The 24,842-nt window shown below is 39.0% G+C and overlaps 3 protein-coding genes and 1 pseudogene across 3 annotated transcripts; all 4 read right to left on the bottom strand.

Annotated features, from left to right (window-relative positions):
• Positions 1-273: 273 nt before the first annotated feature.
• Positions 274-4,482, bottom strand: LOC100340372 (olfactory receptor 6B9-like). Its single transcript, XM_008268150.3, has 2 exons — positions 4,400-4,482; positions 274-1,249 (listed from the first exon to the last, which is right to left on the bottom strand). Exons 1-2 carry the CDS (start codon positions 4,480-4,482, stop codon positions 274-276), a joined length of 1,059 nt encoding a protein of 352 aa, XP_008266372.3.
• A 3,603-nt stretch (positions 4,483-8,085) lies between these two features.
• Positions 8,086-9,039, bottom strand: LOC100340632 (olfactory receptor 6B9-like). The gene has a single exon (XM_008268160.3). It carries the CDS (start codon positions 9,034-9,036, stop codon positions 8,086-8,088), a length of 951 nt encoding a protein of 316 aa, XP_008266382.2. The 5' UTR covers positions 9,037-9,039.
• Positions 9,040-18,326: 9,287 nt separating this feature from the next.
• Positions 18,327-19,307, bottom strand: OR6A2 (olfactory receptor family 6 subfamily A member 2). The gene has a single exon (XM_008268169.2). It carries the CDS (start codon positions 19,305-19,307, stop codon positions 18,327-18,329), a length of 981 nt encoding a protein of 326 aa, XP_008266391.2.
• Positions 19,308-20,335: 1,028 nt separating this feature from the next.
• Positions 20,336-24,842, bottom strand: part of LOC138846003 (SOSS complex subunit B2-like) — a 34,740-nt pseudogene continuing 30,233 nt past the window's right edge.

Here is a 24,842-nt window from a genome sequence, read left to right as displayed (position 1 = left end):
ACCAGGAAAGGACGTGAAAAACAAAAAGTAAACCATAGATCAATATTCATGATGAATATATTTGCAATTTTTAAAAATATTATTAATAGCTAATGGTTACAAATAATATTGTTCTAGTTTTCTTTAATGTTTGTTCATACTTTTCCCCATGCTATAATATCTTTAGAAACCCAAATTTGGAGCCATGCTTGTAACAAACAAACAGCACTATGATAAATATCATGAGAATGACATACTGCATGGGACATGGTCTATCCCTCATGACAGCAGCACTCAGATAAATGGGAGACACTGGCCTCCCCCCAGGGTCTTTTTGATAGCATTCTTGACTTCCTGGTTTCTTAAACAATAGATGAAAGGGTTTAGCATGGGTGTGAGGACTGCATACACAGCTGATATTAGCTTGTTAGAATTAAAGGATGCAATAGCTCTGGGCCGAGCATACATGAAAATCATGGCTGTATAGTAAATTATGACTACAGTGAGATGAGATGCACAGGTGGAAAAGGCTTTTCTCCTTCCCTGAGTGGAGGGTATATGCAGAATAGTAGAGACAATGTAGACATAGGAGAGGACTGTGGTAGTGAGAGGGAAGATGAGAATGACAATAGCCAAAGCAAAGTCCACTAGCTCAGCTGTGGACATGTCTTTGCATGCCAGTTTGAGGATTGGTGAAATATCACAGAAAAAGTGATTCATGACATTGGAGCCACAGAAGGTGACATGGGAAATGAAATAGACCTTGAAGACAGAGACCATGAAACCACTCGTGTAGGAGAAGGCCACTAGCTGTACACAGTAACCTGTGGTCATGATGACTGGGTATCGAAGAGGGTGGCAGATGGCCACATAGCGGTCATAGGCCATGGCTGCCAAGAGCACGCACTCTGTGCCAGCAAGTGAGATAAAGAAGTAGAGCTGGGTCATGCAGCCTGTGAAGGAGATGTGCCGTCTCTGCAGGAGGAATCCATCCAGCATCTTTGGGACTGTAACGGAGACATACCAGACCTCCAGGAAAGACATGCTGCTCAGGAAATAGTACATGGGCTTACGGAGGGAGCCAGTGATCCAAACAGTGAGCATGATGATAAGATTCTCTAATATCACTAACAGATAGATCACAAGGAAGAGGAAGAAGAGCAGGTTCTGCAGCCATGGGGCACCAGGAAAGCCCACCAGGAAGAACTCACTGACCAGGGTGATATTCATCTCCAGGATGGCTAAAAACTTTTGGATGTACTGAACTCTTCTACAGCAAAAACATGAGCAATGAAGATGTCTATGGCATCAGAGAAGAGACCAAAATATGTCAGCAATGCAATATTCCTTGTGAATGAGACTCATAATTCTGTCTTTAATACTAATAGGGACTCTTCCGATGTAAAGCACATATTTCTATAAAAGTTTCCTTCTTTTTTTTTAAGTGAAAGTCTCCTAGAATTAAAATGCATTTCCACCCCAAATATTATTCACCTGATGATAGTGATCTTAATGTCAACCATCAGGTAATTCTTGGTTCTTTTGCTACAGCAAAGTGAGCCATGTTTCTCTTCCATTTTTCTCCAGTTCTCTGATAACTGAAGAAGTCACTGGACTTCCTTAAAGGAAATATAGATGATAACATCAGTTAGCAAATTTTCAAAAGTTTAATATGTGGGTAGTCCTCTGCCTGTAGTCCTTTGATCCAACATATTTTCTTCAAATTAGAGTCTTCAGAAATTTTCGTATGGTAATAATTATTAGAAAATTTCCTCATGACTTCTTCATTCACTTCACATAAAAATGCAAACATTATTGTTTTCACACACAGAAAGCATTTCACATTTTCATCTGGACTTACATTCCATCCTCATCTTTTATAACCCTCTAAACAGTATTCCAGGCTCTAGATATACACAAATAGCTTTGGATCCACAAGCAAACTATAATCTCTTTCACACCTGTGACTTTGTACATAATCTTGCCTCTTCCTTTTATACTCTTTCCCTAATCCATTGATTTAAGAGTCAGGAACCATTTAGGAGACATCTACAAAACTTCTGCAATGCCTCTTCAGCATTTGCTTCCCAGTGCATGACAACTTCATGCATGGAGATTCCCCACCACCCGCCTCCTGCAACACACACTGAAATCTTTCAAATCTCAAGACCTTATCCTTCATGTTTGTGAACAGATGCCTAGTCTGGTGGTTGGCAAACACAACAAAAGTTAATTGGTAAATCCTTTGTAGCTCTCAGATCTACAGATCTATAGGAAATAGGTCAGTAATAGAAGAAAGAGATCTTTAGATCTTTGTTGGAAGGAGGCACATGTCTATTTAGCTGCACATCTCTGACATAGTCATATCTTGCATACCTTGGGTACCTTCATGACAAACATATCCACAGTGTCTGGGAACATTAGACATGAGCCCCAGTCTCAGTTTACTTGGCGGGCCAGTGTTTCCAAGTAACAGCAAATGTATCAGGTTCTGGTTCAAAGGCAGGCTCACGAATGCAGTACAAAGGCAGGTTGATCTTGTAAGACTGAAAGCCAGAATACTTTTTGAGCTGACACAACTGTTATATGAATCAATTTTATTAAATGTCCCACTTAATCTTGGAACCAGGCCCTGTCTTTAAACCATGTTCACTGTCTGCCAAACTCTTGTTGACCACGTTGTGCATTTGGCATAGAGGAAGTGTTAGACGGATTAGTCTATTCTGATATCCCCTTGAACTAGAGACATTTTGTCCATAGTTCATAGGCAAGGGATTGAAGGTGAGTGGCTGAAGGATATATTATAGGCACACTATCTTTATCTCTAGCAGCATAGTGTGATAGAGCTCAGCACTCTGCTGGGTAACTCTGACTCAGTCTCCCGTCTACACTTTTATCTCTGAGTAAGTTTTACTAGTAAGGAATTCCTGGCTTAGTTTCCGCTGTCTTTCACCAAATCTTTTAAATGTGGAAAAGAAATTGTGTGGGAGAAGAATATCTAATTTTACCTACAATCTAACCCAGCAGGAATCAGTACCAACATAGAATCTCCTACTCTTAAAATATGTGTTACAATCCACAACTCCAACATCAGTCACTCAATTTTCTATAAAATTTCTTCAGCATAGAATTTTAAATTCATGAAATCTTTCCTCTTTAAATTAATAAAAAAATTAAAAAGAATCTAAGAAAATGGAATTAAGAGTCAGAGCCAGGATTCTTTCTTTCTTGCATCACCTAGTAGCTTGGTCACACTGACCAGATCACTTAACATTTAATGTTATTTTCATGCCTTCTCCTATAAACTGAGAAAAAATACAATGATGCCTACCTTACTGGGTTATTTTGTGAAAATTAAATGTGATAGCATGTTGAAGATACTTAACATAGGACTCAAACTGTAGTTTTCCCCTACAAACTTTAACTGTTATGTCACAGCAGGCTCCTAGAAGCTTATTCAATTACATGTGCTCACATGTTTTCATTCACATATTCTCATAAATACAGTCATTAATTTTCTTTCTTTCACTAATTTTTCCTGTTATGCTTCAGAGGATAAAACAACTCAACTTTCCCGGAGAAACAATTTAATTGTCTATAAAATCCTACAACCAGTCATGCCTTCTTCCTAATTCAATCTTCAATGAATTATTTTCACTACTCAAACACAATCATGTTTCCCTCATACTTCCTCTACTTTTGCACCAAATGTACCCCCCAGAAGGCTCTAATCTGAAGCATGTAGATTTAAAAAAAAACTATCACATTCTATTTTTCTTGTTAAAGAACAAAAAACACTGAGCTCTGGACTGTCTATGATATCCTAGTGTATAGAACTCACTTTAGTATGGATGTCCTGGTTATAAATGGAGAACACCAATGCTGAATGTGCTTTCTCTGAACAGTCAACATCAACACTACTAGATATCTCTTGAACAAACAAACAAAAAAAAAACATATCCTTTGTGCTTTTGTCTAACACTCAAAAGATGCAGATCTGCCCAAACTTCCCAAATCTGAAGTAAAGATATACTGCAGTTTTCTTTCTGATTTTATTCCCCAAAATACTTCTACTGTCCAAAATGATCTGTCTAGACATTTTCTCAAGGCCTTCCTTGTCTTGTCATCTTAGGAACTTTCTTCAGGAATTGACCAACATATCTTAGTATCTCTAAACACTCACCATGGTCCACTTGTCCTTGCCTAGTAATAGAAAAAGTCTTCAGACATTCACACGGATCATGGGAAAGGAAACTGGTTTTCAGACTCTTACACTCTTGAGAGAACTGTGTGTGACCCTTGCTCAGTGTGCATGGCAGCAATTGCCACTCTAAAGCAAGAAGAGGGGAGCAGGGAAAGTGTAATATATCCAGCCCTTACCTCTATTTATCTCATATCTTTTCCCATGGGAACAACTTACATTCCACCCATTCTGGCTCTGGGGAAATTTGGTGTGTACTGCCTTGGCTTGCGTGTACATCCAGGGAACCTAGGAAGCTGCATCTTTGTTCACCTATGTCAATTCCTGTTTCATCCTGGATCATGTTTACCTATACCTATTGGCATGGTGTGGTGTTTTTCAGTTACTCCTATGTACAAGGTAATGTAACATCCAATTACACAGAAACCATTTTAAGAAAGCTAAATGTGTTACAGTAATAGAGACATGTATCCTTTTTAATTTTTTATATAAAGTATACTTTCTACTTTCAGTGATCTTTCATTATTTAGTGAGAACTGTGCTTTATTCTCTAGAATAAAAAAAGCTTAGTTATAATCTCTACCCTCTGTGAATCAAATGGAATGGGAGAGGGAGTAGGAGGTAGATGGGAGTGGTAGGGGAGGGCGGGAATGGGGGAAAGAACCACTATATTCCTAAAAGCTGTACATATAAAATTTGTGTTCATTAAATAAAAAACTTAAAAAAATACAGTATAAATACATGATCAAATATTACTAAGCCATAAAAAATCCTGATATTTGTAACAAAAAGAATGAAATTGGAAGTCTGGATGCTGAGTGAAATAAGCCAGACACAGAAAGATAAAAATCCACATTTGCTCTCATATTTAGAAATCAATATGTGTTAATTACAGAGTTCAACCAATGGTACTAGAACAAAAAAAAAATACTAACATGGATAAAGTATTACATTGTACATCAACCATCAGGACAAGAGCTGATTTCAGACATGGAAAGCCAAAACACTCTGGCAAAAAAAAAAAAAAAAGGAAACTAAATGAAAGATCCTTGCAAGTGAGATCCCGGTGGAAAGAACGGGTCATCAAAGAAGGAGGTACCTTTCTCTGAAGGGAGGAGAGAACTTCCACTTTGACCATGGCCTTGTCTAAATATGATCAGAGTCGGTGAACTCAAAAGGCTTCCATAGCCTTGGCAGCTCATGACAAGAGCCTAGGGTGATTACTTAGGCCATAAACAAGAGTGTCAAATTGTTAAATCAACAACAGGAGTCACTGTGCACTTACTCCTCATGTAGGATCTCTGTCCTTAGTGGGCTGTACATTGAGATTTAATGCTACAACTAGTACTCAAACAGTATTTTTCACTTTATGTTTCTGTGTGGGAGCAAACTGTCGAAATCTTTACTTAATATATGCTAAACTGATCTTCTGTATATAAAGAGAATCGAAAATGAATCTTGATGTGAATGGAAGGGGGAGGGAGTGGGAAAGGGGAGGGTTGCAGGTGGGAGAGACGTTATGGGGGGAAGCCATTGTAATCCATAAGCTGTACTTTGGAAATTTATATTCATTAAATAAAAGTTTAAAAAAAAAGAAAGTGAAATAAAACAGGCTTAAAATCCTCAAAAAAAAAAAGAAAATATTAATATGAAATAAAAACTCTAAATGAGAAAAAAAGAAAGAAATCAATATGTATATAGAATAAAAATATGTGGTGTCATATATCTATTTATAAATGTTGTTTTACTATATACCCTACATATTAAATAATAAAATAATATGCCCTTCCTTCCTCATTTACGACCTTGTCACGAATCTCATGTTATATGGTATTAAAAGCTCCATCCCTGCTTTCAATAAAAATAAAAAGGAAAAATGGAATTAAAAGATGAGCTTATTTTGCTTTCAAGAGTTGATATATTCTGAGTTGCTAAATGTATGAAGCAGTGGGGCCGGCGCAGTGGCTTACTTGGCTAATCCTCCGCCTGAGGCACTGGCATCCCATATGGGCACTGGGTTCTATCCCGGCTGCTCCTCTTCTAGTCCAGCTCTGTGCTGTGGCCTGGGAGGGCAGTGGAGGATGGCCCAAGTGCTTGGGCCCCTGCACCCGCATGGGAGACCAGGAGGAAGCACCTGGTTCCTGGCTTTGGATCGGCGTAGCTCTGGCCATAGTGGCCATTTCAGGGGTGAACCAACGGAAGGAAGACCTTTCTCTCTGTCTCTCTCTCTCTCACTGTATAACTCTGTCAAATAAAAATAAATAAATAAATAAATAAATAAATATGTGCTCACACTAGATACTGCTTTTAGGTTTTAAAATAAAAAATGTATAAGGCAGAAACTATGTGTCAGTTATTCTTTCTTTTAACTCTGTCTTTTCAATCAGCTAAATCAAAAGCATGAATTCATGAATTTCATGAGAACTAAGTATAAATTCAAAGAGTTTTTCAGCTAAAAGCATAGATGTTTATATGCACATCACTGTATCAAAGAAATGAATGGACAGAATACCTTTATTAATATAGAATGCATTGAAATCAGCAAAATTTTTTTCAGTTATTTGGCATAAAAAGACCAATAATGAAAACAATAATGCATTTCTTTATTTTTAAAAATTTTATGTGAATAGTAGAGGCAGATCCTTCATCCTGTGGTTCACTCTTAAAATGCCTACAACGTAAGGGCTGAGCAAGACTGAAGCCAGGAGCCTGGAATTCATGCCAGGTTTCCACATGGAAGCAGAGACCCAAGTACATGAGCCATCACCTGCTGCCTCCTATGGTGTGCATTAGCAGGAAGCCGGAATTAGAAACAGAACCAGGACTTGAACCCAGGCATTCAGATATGGGCTGTGAGTGTGCCAAGCAAGATCTTTAACCACTGCACCAAATGTCCATACTCTTACTTTTTAAAAATAATTTTAGATTTGTAGAAAAATTTCAAAGACATTAGAGATAGTTGTCATATGCTGTTTCCCAGTTTCTGTTTTCTTTAACATTATCATCTTACAGTACCATGTAAACTTGTCAAAACCAAAAAAATGAAAAATATACATTTCTAGTAAACAATTCATTTTTCAGCATTTTTATTCAAGATTTACAAGTTTTCTCCATATTCTTATTTTTCTGCTCCAGGATCTTATCCAAGGCATCACATTCTTTCTACTTACTCATTGTGCTTTCTCAGTTTCCTTTGATTTGTCAGTTTCTCAGTTTTCATTACATTTCTTAACTATGAAAGCTTTTAATGGCAAATTTTCCAACTACAGGATAACTATTGTTTTTAAAATGCACTTCATCCAGAAAAGATTTGGAGATGCTTTCTGACTCTGTTCAGTGTGAAATATTAACAAACAATAAAATATTTTATATTATTAATTCAAGTTTGAAAAAATATTATTAATCACAAAATATATTCACCCATACAGGTTCACCATAAGCAAGATAAAAAAAAAATAAAGACAGAATAATCAAGGCCATACTGTAAGAAAGGCATAGAACACGGAGTTTATTCAAAGTTGGTTGGAATTGATACATAGACTTGAGAGCATATATTTGAGGAGTTGTATCTCTAAACCTTGCAAATCTAAAGCAGATGTTAAACCAAATAGGGTACATCACAAAGATGGTGGAAATTGAAATTAGAATATAAATTAGAAATGTATTAAATATTTATTATTATATTTTATTTTAAAACACTTCATATCTATAGTATATAAAATAGTTTATGGTTAACATTATATTTATCAATCAAGTGTGCTACTCATCCTCCTTTAAATTTTATGCTTAATTTTTGCATGTGGTAATTTCCTTAGGAATCAAGGTCTAAGGGGCAGGGATAATAGAACATAGGATTGTGATAATTATCACGGGAATGGCATCCTTCATGAGACACTGCCTATTTCTTAAGGCAGCAGGTTTCTGCTGAGCAAGAGGCACTGGCCACCCCCCAGGGTCTTTTTGATAGCATTCTTGACTTCCTGGTTTCTTAGACAATAGATGAAAGGGTTTAGCATGGGTGTGAGGACTGCATACACAGCTGATATTAGCTTGTTAGAATTAAAGGATGCAATAGCTCTGGGCCGAGCATACATGAAAATCATGGCTGTATAGTAAATTATGACTACAGTGAGATGAGATGCACAGGTGGAAAAGGCTTTTCTCCTTCCCTGAGTGGAGGGTATATGCAGAATAGTAGAGACAATGTAGACATAGGAGAGGACTGTGGTAATGAGAGGGAAGATGAGAATGACAATAGCCAAAGCAAAGTCCACTAGCTCAGCTGTGGACATGTCTTTGCATGCCAGTTTGAGGATTGGTGAAATATCACAGAAAAAGTGATTCATGACATTGGAGCCACAGAAGGTGACATGGGAAATGAAATAGACCTTGAAGACAGAGACCATGAAACCACTCGTGTAGGAGAAGGCCACTAGCTGTACACAGTAACCTGTGGTCATGATGACTGGGTATCGAAGAGGGTGGCAGATGGCCACATAGCGGTCATAGGCCATGGCTGCCAAGAGCACGCACTCTGTGCCAGCAAGTGAGATGAAGAAGTAGAGCTGGGTCATGCAGCCTGTGAAGGAGATGTGCCATCTCTGCAGGAGGAATCCATCCAGGATCTTTGGGACAGTAACAGAGACATACCAGACCTCCAGGAAAGACAAACTACTCAGGAAATAGTACATGGGCTTATGGAGGGAGCCAGTGATCCAAACAGTGAGCATGATGATAAGATTCTCTAATATCACTAACAGGTAGACCAAAAGAAAGAGAAAAAACAGTAAGGTCTGCAGCCATGGGGCTGTGGGGAATCCCACCAGAATGAATTCACTGACCAGGGTGATGTTCATCCCCAGGATGATTGAAAGCTCTGAGAGACTGACGACTTCTATAGCAACACCATGAACAACGAAGATTTCTGTGGCATTGGAGGAGAGACAAAAATAAGTTAATTTAGTCTTCCCTGAAAATAAAATAATTTCTGTTATTACAGACTCTTCTCCAAATGTGAAACTTGTTTCCATTAATTTTATGACAATTTCCCAGAATTAAAATATTCTACCACTTCTAACTTCACTCATTGATTTCAATGTCATTCATGGCTCTTTTCTGAATGAACATAAATCCAAGCTTCTCTCTTTCTCTCTCTCTCTCCTTTCTTTCTCTCTCTCGCTGCACTCTCTCTTTTTTGCATTGACTCAAGTTCTCTGTTCCATTAGGAACTCACTACACAAACATGTATTCCTTCCTGAAATGAAACATGGGGATAGCATAGGGGAAGAAAAAATTTCAAAATTTTAATCTTAGTGTTTCTAACATTTAGCTGTAGTGTTTTGATTAAGCACATTTTCTTCAGTATAATTGGAAATTTAAAGATGATTATGTAAAAAAAGTTCTTCATAACTCCTGCACTAAATGCACATAAAAATGAAAACCTTTTAATGATACAGGTAAAAATCACTTTATTTATTAATCCCTAGCTATTTCTCCAGACACATTTAACTCTTTTGGCCACGTAAATAGTATTCCATGTGCCACTGATACACTTTTCACTTCTTCTTTGACACTTTTCCCCAAAACTGTATTCACTCATTCAAGAGTCATAATTCCATTTAGGAAACATTTACAAAAACCTGATGAAGTACTTCATTCGCATTTTGTTTCCCAATGCATGGATCCTTTAAGTCTGGAGATTTCCCTCTACTATATTGCAATAATCCAAAACTCAGTTTTGGGGGAAAATGTAAAGGAAAAGTGGAAAGTGTATACATAACCATAAGGATGAGAGAGATTATGGGGGAGGGGGGCGCAAAATCTAGTTGAGTATGTCTGGCACAAGGAATACTATTTAGATGGTCAAAACTCAAGGTATTCTCCTTTACAACTGTGAATGAAATGCCTATGGCGGTGACTAGCAAACATAGATATTAATCAAATATGGATTGATAAGTGAAGTAATGGATCCTTTGCAGCTTTGGAATACAAAGGGAATGGGTTATAAGCTGACACAGACATCTCTGTGTCTCCCTTGGCAGGATGCACATATCTATCGAACTACACAGAGTTGAAACATCTGGAGCTCACATCCTCAATGTACTTCCTTTTATTTTTCAATTTTTTGAATGTGTTCCATCCACTGATTGTTTCTCCAATTGTCTGCAATAGCCAGAGCTATGCCAGGCCAACGTGAGGGTTAAAACGCCATCCAGTTCACCCCTGTGAGTGTCAATGATTCAGTACTTGTGCCAGCAACTGTTGCCTTCCAGGATGCACATTAGCAAGAAGCAGGATTGGAAACAGAGTAGCCAAGATTCAAACCAGACACTTCAATATGGGATGAGGGAATACTCAGCAGTAACATAAGCCACTGCACCAAATTCTGAACCCATACGATACTTTCATGACCAACCTATCCACATCTGAGAACATTAGACCTTAGCCCTGGTCTCAGATGATCTATTTTTCTAAATATCAGCCGCTCTCTGTCTCTGCCTGAGAGGGTGACAGTACAAGGACATATGGAAATAACACTCTCATCCATAAAGTCTGAGTTAAGTTCCTTCCCTCATACAATTGCACGTTCTATCCACCAAACACTTTTCACTTTGTACCAAGAGGGTGGTATGCCAACCTAGGTTTTTCTTGATGTTCCATTTGACTGGAAGTCTTCTGGCCATGGCTCACAGAAAGATATTAATGGATGAGGTATTAGAATACATATTATTGGCACCACTTTCCATTTCCATGGCAGCACTCCTAGCCAGAAAACAACACTGCTTTCTGGTTGCAAAAAGACTGTTCCCTCTATCCATTCTCCTCTCCATATACAGCGTCCAACCACTCCTCCAACTCCAATTCCTGAGATAGATCCTGTCCTACTTACTCAATGTCTTTGACATTTTTTCTTGGAAAAGTAACTGTTTCTGAAAGCACAGTAGTTTTCTCATGCTCTGGCCCCCACAGGAATGAGCAACAAATGTAGAGGATCCTCGTTTACAGAAAATGTATAACATTTTACATTTTAGTCATCAATCACAAAATTTCCACACAGTCACCTTTGCACAGAATTTAAGAGCATGTATTTTAGAATCAGAACAAATCTAGCAGTGTTACCCTAAAAATATTAACTCTTATATATACTTCAGTATTCTCCTCTATAATGATGGAAATGTTAATAATAATGCCTAATTGACTGATTTGTTGTGAAAACTGGATGTGATATTACACAGAAGGCCCCTAACATAATACTTGGTCCCGATTGCCATTTGTAAGATGTAGTTATTAATGGATTATTTTACAGTCCATTCATTCATGCTCACTTAATCATACAAACTCTCATGTGTTCAATTACATGTTATCATACACAGGCATTCATTCTCCCCAATCCACTTTTTCTTATCTTCTAGGGATTGATATAAATCGAATTTCCTAGAGAACAAGAAAGCATCTTGGAAGAGTCGACATTTCAGACCACCCTTGTCCTCATCTTCTCTCTAATATAGTGCTTTCATGTGTTCTAGCATACACCTTGTTACTCCTCCTCCACCTTCTTTGTCATGAATGCATCTTAGCAGGTTCCATTTTGAAACATAGAGGGATACATAATTCTCTTTATTTTTCTTGATCTCAGAAATGAGACCCCTGAGCTTTGGGATCTCTGTTATTCACGGAAAGAAATCATGTCACTGTGCAACAGAATTTTTTCAGTCCTAGATGAGATTGTTCTTAAGAGAAAACTTACCAATAGATTTCCTCTAGGATAAAGAACATATCTTTTCCCCTTTAAACAAAATCCAAAGGATCTCACACTTGCCGAAATTACCATAAAAACTTGAGTAACAATGAACTGTGCACTGAACCTTAATTTCCCTGATCATTTCCCCCTAATCCCATTCTTCTGTCCAGGAATGGTAGCTGATAACATTTCCCCAAGTACTTCCTTAAATTTCTTTGATATTTCTTCAAAGATCAAGCAAGATCACCTGGTACCTCACCTCTCCCCATTGTCCATTTGTCTTGCCTCAGAAGTAAAAATGTCTTCAGGCATTTGCACTGATCATGAGAGAACAGACTGCTCAGCAGATTTTTATATTCTCTGAAGCTCTATGGCTGCTCTTTGCTTAGACTTCATGGTCAGTCCCACAGCACTAAAGCAAGAAGACAGAAGCAGAGGCAGGAGAATATTCTCAACACGAACCTAAATTCCCTGTGTCCTTTCCCCAGGAGCCTCCCTTTCACTTTGTCTCTGCCGACTCTAGGGAAACTCTGTGTGCACTGCCAAGACTATGTCCAGAGGACCTGAGTGGGGAAGCTGAATCTCCTTCTACCTGCCTATCACTTCCTGTTTATGCCTGGACCTTGAAACTCCATCTGTGGGCACAGAGTGGTTCTTTTCTCTTACTTCTTTATGCACCATGCTGTAATGCAAAAGTATTTAAAAAAAAGAAACAGGACAGGAAATATAATTGGATTAATAAAATAACAAAAGTGCTCATTTTTTTCATAATTTAAAAAACATTTTCTGCTCTCACTGAAGTCTTCTTATATATAGGATACCGTACTATACATTAGTCAGACTAAAAATGTGTCAGTCATGGTACTTTACCTTTGGAAACGTCACGTTCTAAGTCAAGGAAGAAGTGCAGACTCTAATGACACTGACATGTCACATGTGCCACATCAAGGCAAAGTAAAATGCTCTGGGAGCTACAACGAGAGACAGACACTCTCTGTCATTCAAGACTTGTGGGGTAAAACAGTTTAAAATTACCATGATGGGAAATAATTTTGGTTTACCAGCCTGAATATCAGATTCCTAACCCAGGTTCCACCACATTTTAGACATCTGATTTAAAGACTTATCTTCATTCACCAGTTTATTCACCTACCAAACTGGATCACAGTAGTTGGCTTGTCGATATCTTCTCAGTCACGTCACAATGAGCTCTCTGCAGTGACTTACTGTTCATACCAATGGCAACTTAGAAAACGCTTCGTAACTGAGCACCCTGTGGCAAGAACAGGGTAAAATGGGACCAGCTCTATGGTGTAGACGGCTAAGCCTCCAACAGCAGTGCCAACATACATATACATGATTGTTTGAGTCCTGGCTGCCCCTTTGGCCTGGGAAAGCAGTGGAGGATGGCCCAACCACTTGGGTCCCTGCACCCGCATGGGAGATCAGGAAAAAACTCCTGGCTCCTGGCTTTGGATCAGCTCAGCACTGATCATTGGGCCATTTGGAGAGTGAACCAGTGGGGGCAAGACCTTTCTCTTTGTCTCTCCTTCTCTCTATAACTCTACCTCTCAAATAAATAAAGTCTAAAAAACAAACAAAAATCAAAACAAAACAAAAAGAACAAGGTAAAGTAGCAACACTTTCTATCCATCAGTTGTCCAGAGTGGAGTGAGGTTTCAGAGACCCTACTACTAATTGTGCTGCAAGAAGCCATAAAATGTAAAATCAGCTGCTTGATGTTTTACGAGAATGAAGGCCCCAAAGATGCACTTGTTTCTCAGCAAATCCACAAAGGTAGTTAGAGCCAGCTGAAGCAGGGCCTGGAAATGAAGACACCAGAAACTTTCTGCATTCCGTGAGAACCTGCACACCTGTGCATGACTAATTGGAATATGGCGGGAAATAAATGGGCTGAGACCTTTCCTCTCTCTCCTCTACTCATATGCTTTGTCTAAGAGGACTGTGGAGAGCAGACACTAATTCTGGGAAGACAGAGACCACTGCTACTCACAAAGTGAGACTAAAGAACGTAAAGATCAAGGAGGCTGAGCAATGATTCTAAGAGGAAATGAAGATGTTTGCCCTGTAGGTCATTTCTCTATTACAGATGGAACTGTCCACTCATGCCTGCTAGTACCAAATGGTGATTTCAAAAAAGCTGATATACTCTGAATTTATAAATGTACAAGGCAGTGCCTACATGTACAATTTTCCTTTGTTTTAACTCTATCTTATCAGCTAGCTAAATAAAAACAGTATCAACACATGAATGTCCTGAGGATTAAAAATTCAAGTAAAAATTGAGAACAGTTTCTTGCAAAAGAATGGTGCTGGCTGTACATATCACTGTAATAAAAAAGGAATGGACAGTAAACCTTTATCTTATGGAAGCTACTGAAATCAATCATAACTCTATTAAATTATTTGGCATAGAAAAACTAAGAATTTGGTTTTAAATTTTTTTCATATGGGGAGAATTTTATTAACTTAAATTGATATTGTGGCTGTCAAGTCTTTGGTAAATATATCTTTTACAAGATTTATTTATTTATTTGAAAGTCAGAGTTACACAGAGAGAGAAGGGGAGGCAAAGAGAGAGAGAGAGAGAGAGAGAGAGAGAGAGAGGTCTTCCATCCGCAGGTTCACTCTCCAATTGGCCGTAGCGGCTGGTGCTGGCCAATCCGAAGCCAGGAGCCAGGAGCTTCTTCCGGGTCTCCCATGTGGGTGCAGAGGCCCAAGCACTTGGGCCATCTTTTACTGCTCTGCCCAGGCCATAGCAGAGAGCTGGATCAGAAGTGGAGCAGCCGGGACTCGAACAGGTGCCCATAGGGGATGCCGGAACTGCAGGTGGCGGCTTTACCCTCTATGCCACAGTGCTGGCCCCAGAACAAAGCTTATCATTGATTTTATTTATAGGACTCATCAATGTAGAAATTTGAACGCAACAATAATAAACAGGCATATTGCAAGTGGCATTTTATTAGAAGTAGAAAAATACAGTTGCAACAGAAGAAATTAGATACCTACATTTGTACATTCTTTGTACAAACAGGTCCATTAGAACAGAGGAGTTAAGTGCAGATCAAATATTAAAAGTTTGTGTGACTGGGTGACAATTACAGTCTCCACAGACTAAAAAGGAACAATAGCACAGAGCACAGCATGCATGGCCATTATAACACATGTAAGCCCTCCAGTCGTCCACTGTGTTCTCACATCTAATTGGTTTCTGAAATTTTACATAAAACCATGAGGACTTGCTTGGCTCAAGTCACTACTTCATAGAGCTTTACAATCATTCTAGCAGCTTCCTCCAAATCCACACAAGCAAGAATCTTAACTCTGCTGTCTGCTATCAATGCCTTGACATCACCAACCATGTAACCATGCTACAACAGACATTTTAATTTCCAATTATTTTACTACCATGACTACCCTGTGCAATAACATCATAAGTTTAACAGTAGTTGTACATAATTGTTCATTCAGTGTGACATTCCATTGCTTGTGTACAATGTATACTGCTCAAATCAAGGTAATCAACATTTCCCTTTGGTTTTACTCTATGATTGGAAGATTGAAGTTCCTTTCTTCTACTTGTTTGTAAAGTATGTAACTGGCTAATAAAAATCTTAACTTTGAAATAATTTGATTTACAGAAAAATTGCAAAGATACTAGAGTCCTCATATACCCCTCACCCAGATTCAGTTTTCTCTAAAATAATTATCTTTCATTACCATGTATACTTAAGAAAATCAATCAACCAAAATTGATTTTATTAATAATTACAAAGATTCTATTATTTTATTCACATTTTACCTCTCCATTAAAATTAAAATTGTGCTCCAGAAGTCAATCCACTCTACCACACGCTGTATAGGTGTCCTGTCTCTTTAGTCTTCTCTAGTCTAAATATATCAGGCTACTTATATTTGTAATTGTAACAGTGTTCTAGTGAAGAGATATAGGGTTTTAATATCTACAAAATAACTTTTATTTTTTCCATTACTCTTTGTTCAGAAAGGTTTTGTTTTCTGGTTCTGATCAACTGGAAATTTTAGCAAATAGCAAAAGATACTAGATGAATAATTTCTTGTTAAAGCATTTTTATTCGCAACTTAACATTTTTTAACATTTTTCTATACAATGAATGTTGTCAGCAAGAGATTAAAATAAAGATCCAAAGGAAAATTAAGATTAGGCTGTGAAATTTTAAATTTCTCATGAGGAGTGAGGGTCATAAGACTATTAAAATTCAGTCCAAACCAAAGGAGATAGCAATCTCACCATAGTTCACAATAGAGTCAAACACCTCAATTGTTGTTTTTTAAAAGATGAATATGTGCAGGACACTATTCAAATACTTTCCTATACTGAAAGTTTTGTTTGAAATTTCAGATTCAGATGTAGAGATTTTTTTTGTAAGTTGAAAAAATAACACATTTTCCTATAAAAAGCTTGAGACATAGAGAAAATCAAGAAATTCAACATCATGATTTTGCTTCTTGTTATCTAGAGCTAGACTGTAAAGGAAGTTCTTTTAGCTTTAACAGAAATGTACAGAGGATAGTCCCAGCCCATATCACTATCCCACTGCTGAAACTTACTCTATGGGAACAGTTGGAAAGTAGACTTATCATGTGCTTTACATCCAGTCATTTAAAAAAAATTATTATAACAAAATCCATATCAAGTTATTTAATGATTTTGGTACAAATACACACACATCTGTATATATATATACACACATATGTATAGTATTAAAATATTAATAAGTGTAGTCTAGCAATTAATGTCTGGTATCCTTGCTAATAACATTTCACAAACTTTGTTTAGCAGTAACCAACAATAAAGACAAATAGCAAAGTTGGATACTCATTCAGAGATAGAAACTCCATTGCCTTCAGTATTCTGGTCTTGGGCAACAGTGGGGAACAAATTTTCAAAAATTTATATTGAAATCACTTCTAATCATTTCTCTAGCGATACTAATAGAGTTGTAGATCTTGCTGGGTAAGAAAAGTTTATTTAAATCAATATATTGGTAAGAATGCTTAGGCACAAATTGCAAACAATGCTGTTTCTTTTGTCATTACTTACATAATCTAATGGTTTTTGTTAATTTTTATTTTTTTATTTGAAAGATAGAGGGACAGAAGAGATATAAAGACAGAGACAGAGAGAGCTCTTCCATCTGCTGGTTTATTCCTCCAGATGGCCACAACAGTCACGTCTGGGTCAGGACAAAGGCAGGATCCAGGAATTTCATCCTTGTCCCCCGCACAGATGGCAAGGGCTCAAGTACTGGGCTATTTTTGGGCTGTACTCAACTACTGGGCCTCCTTATGCTAATTCCAGGTGTACTAACAGGAAGCTGGATTGGAAGCAAACAGGGAAAGACTCAAACTGGCACTCTGATTCGGGATGTCTGTATCACAAGCTGCAACTTGACCTACTGCACCACAATGCTGGCTTCTAACCAATGCCTTATTTGTGGAAGTTAAGGAAATTTATGATTTTGTCATTAAAAATTAAAATGTCTACACATATTTTCTGAGTCAGAATGACCTCAACATTTTTAGGGTTTATGATGTACATTTCCCAATTTCCTTCCTGCCAGGCTGAGTCAATTTTCAGCTTCTTGTATCCTAGTGAAATATGAGAGATTTGTTTGCTACACCTGCCAATCCCATCTACAGGCATGAATCACATGCCTTGACTACATGGCCCTAAATTATATTTATTTATTTTATTTTTCATAACTATCATGCATTAGATACTATAATGCTATTGATCATAAAATGATGCACAAGCAACTGTGATTCTGTCTCCAGGAAGCTTATAATCTAATTAGGGAGACATATTATTAAATAAGCAACTGCACTCAGCCACTGATTCAATGTAGATCAATCTTGGTAAACTAGGAAATGAAGTAGATAACTTCGTGTGGTCCAGGAGATGATATATTGCCAAGACAGAACTTGTTGATTACTTATCTTCTTGCCTTATAACACACATTAGAATGATCACTATCTGGGCCTGGATATACAGTTCATGGTCTGTGACTAGAAGAGAGCTTATCAAGAAATTTCCTGTTGCTTTCCTGTAATGAAGTCTGTGCTTCCTTCAATGTAGCTGGGTTTGTGTAAATCACAACAGTGCAAACATTATGGAACCTGTCTCTAACCTGTATTTCATGAGTTGTTCTGAAGAAATCAGATTATTGCTTGCAATCCATCCTTCTTCCTCTTCCTTGCCTAGTTACAAGGGAGAATTCCCAGTTGTTTGGTGATGTCCTTGAAACTCTATCCTCTAGTTTAGGCCCTAAGAGTTCCACTGGACTTCCCAGGAGACATTTAGCCTCAGTTCAACAGCATTTTGCTAGACTTCTCACCTACTCTCTACCTGTCTCTACCAGCTTTCCTGGGGTTGGCATCCTGGCCTTGGTATAAGTGCAAAGTATGGCGCAAGGCTCTCTTGACCTCTTGATTGCGTAAGCAGTAAATGATGGGGTTGAGCAATGGAACAATGACAGCATAGAGTACAGAAACCAGCTTGTTGGTGTCAAAAGCTGAGAGTGCCTTTGGCCGGGCATAGATGAAGATACTTGCTGCATAGAAGATGACCACTACAGTAAGGTGAGAGACACAGGTGGAAAAGGCTTTGTGGCGTCCAGCAGCTGAGGGGATGCGCAACACAGCACCAGCAATGGCGACGTAGGAGGCTCCAGTGACAGAGAGTGGTCCCAGCAGGATAAAAATGGCCAGGACAAAGTCTGTAAGCTCTGCAGTGGACATGTCAGTGCAAGAGAGATTGAGCAATGGAGACACATCGCAGAAAAAATGATTGATGATGTTGGGGCCACAGTAAGAGAGACGAGAAATGAGAAAAACTTTGACCATTGAAATGCCAAAACCCCCAGCCCAGGAACCAGCTGCCAGCTGCACACATAGCCGGTCACTGACAATGACAGGATACTGAAGAGGATGGCAGATGGCCACATAGCGATCATAGGCCATAACAGCAAGAAGAACACACTCAGTGCAACCCAAGCCCAGGAAAAAGTAAAGCTGTGTCATGCAGCCTTCAAAGGAGATTAGCTGTCCATGATCTTTGAGCCCAACAAAACCAGCAAGCATCTTTGGGATAGTGACAGTGACATACCAGATCTCCAGGAAGGACATATTAGCCAGAAAAAAATACATGGGTTTGTGGAGGGTCGAGTGGTTCCTGATGGTCATAATGATAAGCATGTTCTCAGTGAGCACCAGCACATAGGCCAGTAGAGAGAGGGCAAACATCAGGGCCCGCAGTGGCACAGGAGCTGGGAAACCCAGCAACACAAACTCATGCACTCTCCAACTATGGTTCCTCCGCTCCATGGTGTCAGTCTTCCAACTGCTTTTCAAATGATGAAAATGAAGTCTTCAAGAGGCACCAGCAAGAACTTAGCCTTTCTCTTGGTAATAGGATACAATGTGTGTAGTGGATATAATTAATCAATGGGCTGAGGTCAATGCTCTTTCTTAAATCAGAAATCAGCTGAGACAAATATGGACAAAAAGAAATTATTTTGGATTAGGGACAGGAAGGGAGGTTAGTGTAGTCCCTAAAGAAGCTTGGATTGAGAAACACCAACCAAATGTGACACCGGTAGGTTACCAAATCCCTTTTTTGTCCCATGAAAAGACAAGAAGGAAAGACTAAAGTCATAAATTTTAATGGTGAAAATACAATACTAATATATTTTAATACGTAAAAAAAAAAAAAAAACAGTAAGACTGTCTGACCTACCCTAAAGTGAGAGTTTGTCTATAATCTAGATTGTGATTCTGTTTTGAGGAAATGAGTTATGTAATACAGAAACAACAATAAGCCGACGCCACGGCTCACTAGGCTAATCCTCAGCCTCGCGGCGCCGGCGCACCGGGTTCTAGTCCCGGTCGGGGCACCGGATTCTGTCCCGGTTGCCTCTCTTCCAGGCCAGCTCTCTGCTGTGGCCAGGGAGTGCAGTGGAGGATGGCCCAAGTGCTTGGGCCCTGTACCCTCATGGAAGACCAGGATAAGCACCTGGCTCCTGCCATCCGATCAGGGCGGTGCGCCGGCCACAGCGTGCCGTCCACGGCGGCCATTGGAGGGTGAACCAACGGCAAAGGAAGACCTTTCTTTCTGTCTCTCTCTCCCACTGTCCACTCTGCCTGTCAAAAAAAAAAAACACAATAATATATAATGCAATAGTATATTTACTGTGCATTTTTATCATGAACACTATTGTAAAATGTTTTCAGTATCAACTAATTTGCTCTTCAGAACAATCCTATGAGATAGTAAAAATCAATAGGCACACTTAATATCTAAAAACCCTGAGGTATAGAGAAAGTAAATGATTTGATCTGTGTCACATAGATTATTAAGAGATGCAGAAAGTCTGAAGCTCAGGGATTCCAAAATCTTTGACATGAAGGAAGCACTGTAAGATGTACACCAAATATAAAACATGTAAGGGAATCTTGGGGGTCAGCTGGTGAGGCAGTGCCCCCTGTAAAGAAGTGAGAGTGAGGTAGAACAACAAGAAGATAACAGCAACTCTGCGATGCAAGTCCTACTTAACCCAGTACTTGGAAAGAGGGCCTGGGACCCACTTGGAAACCATGTAAGGAAGTGGATACCAGACGGCAGATTATAATCTCATCACTTCTGAAAGTTATGATCTCTTGAAATGGGAGTACAGCTCTACCTTTAGCACCAAGACCAATATAACACATACATTTACAGGAGTAGGCAGTTTGTTTATTTTGATATTAATGAATAAAACTTATTCCAAACATTTTAAACCTTTGCTGTTTTTGATGTGGAATAAAAGTTGGCATATCAACATGGAAATTGTTAAGAAGGGGTAATTTTTACCCTTGGAACCTGAATGGTCACAGTGTTGGGAGGCAGTGAAGAGATGAGGAAGAATGGCTGCTGTCAGCTGGATTTCTGGATGCTGTTTTTTTTTTTTAGAAGATAACTTACTTTTTTGGATTTTATTTGATTTTATTTTTCATTTATTAACATGCCTTGACATATAAATGTACAATATGGGATATATTGTGATATTTTTATTATTCTTTTTTAGTGGAGTTTATCTGAAAGGCTACTGAATGACATTTTAAAGCAGCTACACCAAATGTTTAGAATTATAACTCAACTTCCATAATTTCACAGAACTTGTGCAAATGGGAATTACTGAATAACTGTGGGAAGGCAAAGCATATATTGTAAGAAAAACTCAAACCAAGTGGGGATACAAGGAAAGGATTAGAAAGAAAGAGGTAGAGTATTTGCAGATTCCTTACTTTTAATTTTAGCTCTGTTCTTCTGGGCTTAGTAGAAGCAGAATGTGCTCACCAATCAAACTCCCACCAGCTCTCATTCTCTAGCTGAGTTTCTCTTCTCTCCATGCTCTACTGTCAGTGCTCGAGTATGACTCTGCACTTGAGCTGTTGGCCTCTCTCCCATGCTACATTACTGAAATGCAAATATGAAATGTCTATACCCCTGACCTGCATTTACCATCACTCCCATTCTTACCACCCAAAACCACAATTGTGCTTAGTTTCAAAATGTATGGTGACTCAACTGTGTTACAGACCACAGGTTAAGTTGTGTTACATAAAAGATTAATAAGACACAGAGGGGCCGGCACCGTGGTTCACTTGGTTAATCCTCTACCTGCGGTGCCAGCATCCCATATGGGCACCGGGTTCCAGTCCCGGCTGCTCGTCTTCCAGTCCAGCTCTCTGCTGTGGCCCGGGAGGGCAGTGGAGGATGGCCCAAGTGCTTGGGCCCCTGAACCCACAAGGGAGACCTGGAGGAAGCACCTGGCTCCTGGCTTCAGATCGGTGCAGCATCCGGCCGAAGCAGCCATTTGGGGATTGAACCAACGGAAGGAAGACCTTTCTCTCTGTCTCTCACACTGTCTAACTTTATCTGTGAAATTAAAAAAAAATAAGACACAGAGAGCTCAGAATCTTGTGGAGACAAATCCTCAGCTTCTCATCACTGAACTTTAATTTGCCATGAATATCATCCCTCATACAGTAGCTTCATAAATAAGAACCTCAGATCTACAGCTGTCTTTCATGACCTTATCTACCCTTGATTCTTTCTCCTCAATATCTGTTTCATGTGTCTGTCTTTGTGCTTTCTAGTCTTTCTGCCTCAGGCCTTCGTGCTTTTCTACCATCACATTTCATTCTCTGCACATGAACAATGATTAGCCTCCTCTGCATGGACTCCCCGTTGACCTTTCAGCCTATAGTCTGTCTCCTGAGGAAGCTCAAATCTCACCATTTGACTCCTCTACCTAAAACTCATCCAAAGTGTCCCATTGTCTATGCAATTATGTTCAAACTATATAAGAAGGCCTACTGTTACTTCATCTTCTGAAACTGCTTTCACCAATATCGTATCTTTTGCTACAGTCTACATTTTATCGGATACCCTTCTGGTTCTGCACACAACATGTTTATCACCTCATGACTTTGCTCATGCTGCAATATCCACGAACATAACTCTGTTCTACATAGCCTTCAAATCTGGCTCATGGGTCATCTCTGCTCTTTTCTCGTTTCCCATAGGTGTGCTGAGTTTCCTGTCATTTTTACTCCTATTAATGCCCCTGAAGTCCTATATATTCTTTTATTTGCCATATCATCACTGCTATCAGGTAGGTAAAGGAAGAACAATGTAGCTGAAGTGAATCCACATGTCCTTACTGGTACAGTGATGAGTCAACCTCATTCCTTGGATGTTACATGAGTTCCTCAGGTACAATAGGTCTCGAAAATAATCTTGTAATTCTGTTTCTCCTCTTCCACAATGAAGGAAATTACCTTCTATGTAGTCATCTTCTCCAAAGATTGGGAAATTTCCTAGATATTCTTCACTCTTCCTTCCTCAGCACACATTGCAATCCCAGCTGATGTAAGCCCTATCTAAACTGCCTCTTCAATAATCTCACTCATATATCCTATCCCCTTTCTGCTGTACTATTTCTACCACCTTCCCCTCAAATCCCATATACTGGGACCTTGTTGTTTCTTGATTTAACTATTTCAATAGCCTCTTACCTATTCTTTCTTCCTCCACCCTAAACTTTTATCACCCCAACCTCCACTGGTTTCTCTACTCATATAGCCATGTAGAAATGGCTGATCATAAGAGCATCCAGTTATGGAGAAAACATAAAAAATCTCCAGTAAATCATCAAAATGTATTTCCTTTTAATTATTCTACAACAATTCAGTCTTTACCTACTAACCTTCCATTTTTTAAATGTGTCATGATGTTCTTTTTCTGTGACTTCGCACATACACTTCTCTCTGTCAGAAACAACCACCACGTTTCAAACCTTCACTTTTCCTTCAAAACTATCCAAATTTATGCAGACTCAGGGTGTTTACTAGAATGTCTCTCCTTCTGAAAGCAATTCCTGTTATGTGGCCTACCTTATTTACCAATTAGCCAAGGTATTGTAGTGGTTACATGTATGCAAGGAGGATTGGGAAAATGGAGGAAGGTATGATAATAGGCAGAATAGATAGAGAAGGAAGAACGTACAAAGGATTTGGGTGGAAATGAACAGAAATAAAGCATTAAATAGATCACTAAAAATGACATAGTTGAGCACATACATTGACTATAGTTTAGTATTTGTGCTTTTGTTAGGCGTAGAGAGGAATAGGCAGATGAATGCATTGGACAGAACTAACGATATGGTAGAACCAGCCACTTAGAGGAGAAATCAGCAGATAACAGAATCTACTCACTTTATTCACAGGTCATTGATGCATCAGGTGTCCTCCTTAGACGGCCAGCTTGTTTGTACTCAGGGAATAGATGTAAAATAAAATGCAGCATCAGATGAAAAAAGATCCTGCAGAGCCTCCACCTATGGTCAAAAACCCAGCCACGCCAGGAAAGACTCAATTATCTTGCACCTCCTTATGATGCTTTGGGATGACTCTGAGACAGAAGCCCAAGAGACCAAAAGAGATACTAGAGGGAAAAAAGATAGGACAGAGGATAGGGAAACAGAATGTTTCAGAAACTTAGGAAACAGAAATTTATCAGCAAAGTTACATGAAAGAGAGGCTATCACAGTTCCCCCACAGCCTCAGGGTTATAATCCTTGCCATCTCATTCCATGGCAATCTTCAGTTCTTTCTACCATGTCATACTCCTTCTCAAAGGAAAGCCACAGTCTTTGGTGTAGGACAGTCTTGAAAGTAATCCTGGGCAACTTACTTAACCTCTGCAAACCTTGGATTCCTATGCAGTATAATGAGATTAAAAGTCTCACAGAGTAACTGAGAGGAGTAAATGTTATAAGATGCATAGAATGTGTGAGACTTGCTATGGCTCGAAACTGCTAGAAATTTTCTTCTTCTTTTTTTTTTTTTAAGTTTTTTTATTTATTTGAAAGTCAGAGTTAACACAGAGAGAGAAGGTCTTCCCTCTGCCAGATCACTCCCCAATTGGCCACAATGGGGATCCGAAGCCAGGAGCTTCTTCCAAGTCTCCCATGTGGGTATGGGGTCCCAAGCCCTTGGGCAATCTTCTACTGCTTTCCCAGGCCATAGCAGAGAGCTGGATGTGAAGTGGAGCATCCGGGACTAGGACCGGCACCCATATGGAATGCTGGCACTTCAGGCCAGGGTGTTAATCCGCTGCACCATAGAGCTGGCCCCAAAAATTTCTTCTTTTAACCATTGATCCCATTTGGGTAACACTCTTTAAAGCCATGATGTCATAGAGGAAGCACTGAATTGCAAGTTAAGGTGTCTAAAGTTCTTATGTAACTTTTTGAAGGATTTATTTAAGTATTCAAGGGATAGAGTTACAGAGAGAGGGAGAGACAGAGAGAAAGA

Source organism: Oryctolagus cuniculus, chromosome 1, assembly GCF_964237555.1.
Source record: "Oryctolagus cuniculus chromosome 1, mOryCun1.1, whole genome shotgun sequence".
In the NCBI taxonomy this organism is placed as follows: domain Eukaryota; kingdom Metazoa; phylum Chordata; class Mammalia; order Lagomorpha; family Leporidae; genus Oryctolagus; species Oryctolagus cuniculus.
This window is presented reverse-complemented; position numbering and strand designations above follow the sequence as displayed.

What these genes read in the sequence shown, in the direction of transcription:
- OR6A2 (XM_008268169.2), bottom strand. Translation starts at nt 19,307, where the DNA reads ATGGAGCGGAGGAACCATAGTTGGAGAGTGCATGAGTTTGTGTTGCTG.
- LOC100340372 (XM_008268150.3), bottom strand. Translation starts at nt 4,482, where the DNA reads ATGCAGCTTCCTAGGTTCCCTGGATGTACACGCAAGCCAAGGCAGTAC. An exon ending in AGAGCCAGAATGGGTGGAAT is followed by an intron (nt 1,250 to 4,399) that starts GTAAGTTGTTCC and finishes TTTTTGCTGTAG; the next exon opens with AAGAGTTCAGTACATCCAAA.
- LOC100340632 (XM_008268160.3), bottom strand. Translation starts at nt 9,036, where the DNA reads ATGAACATCACCCTGGTCAGTGAATTCATTCTGGTGGGATTCCCCACA.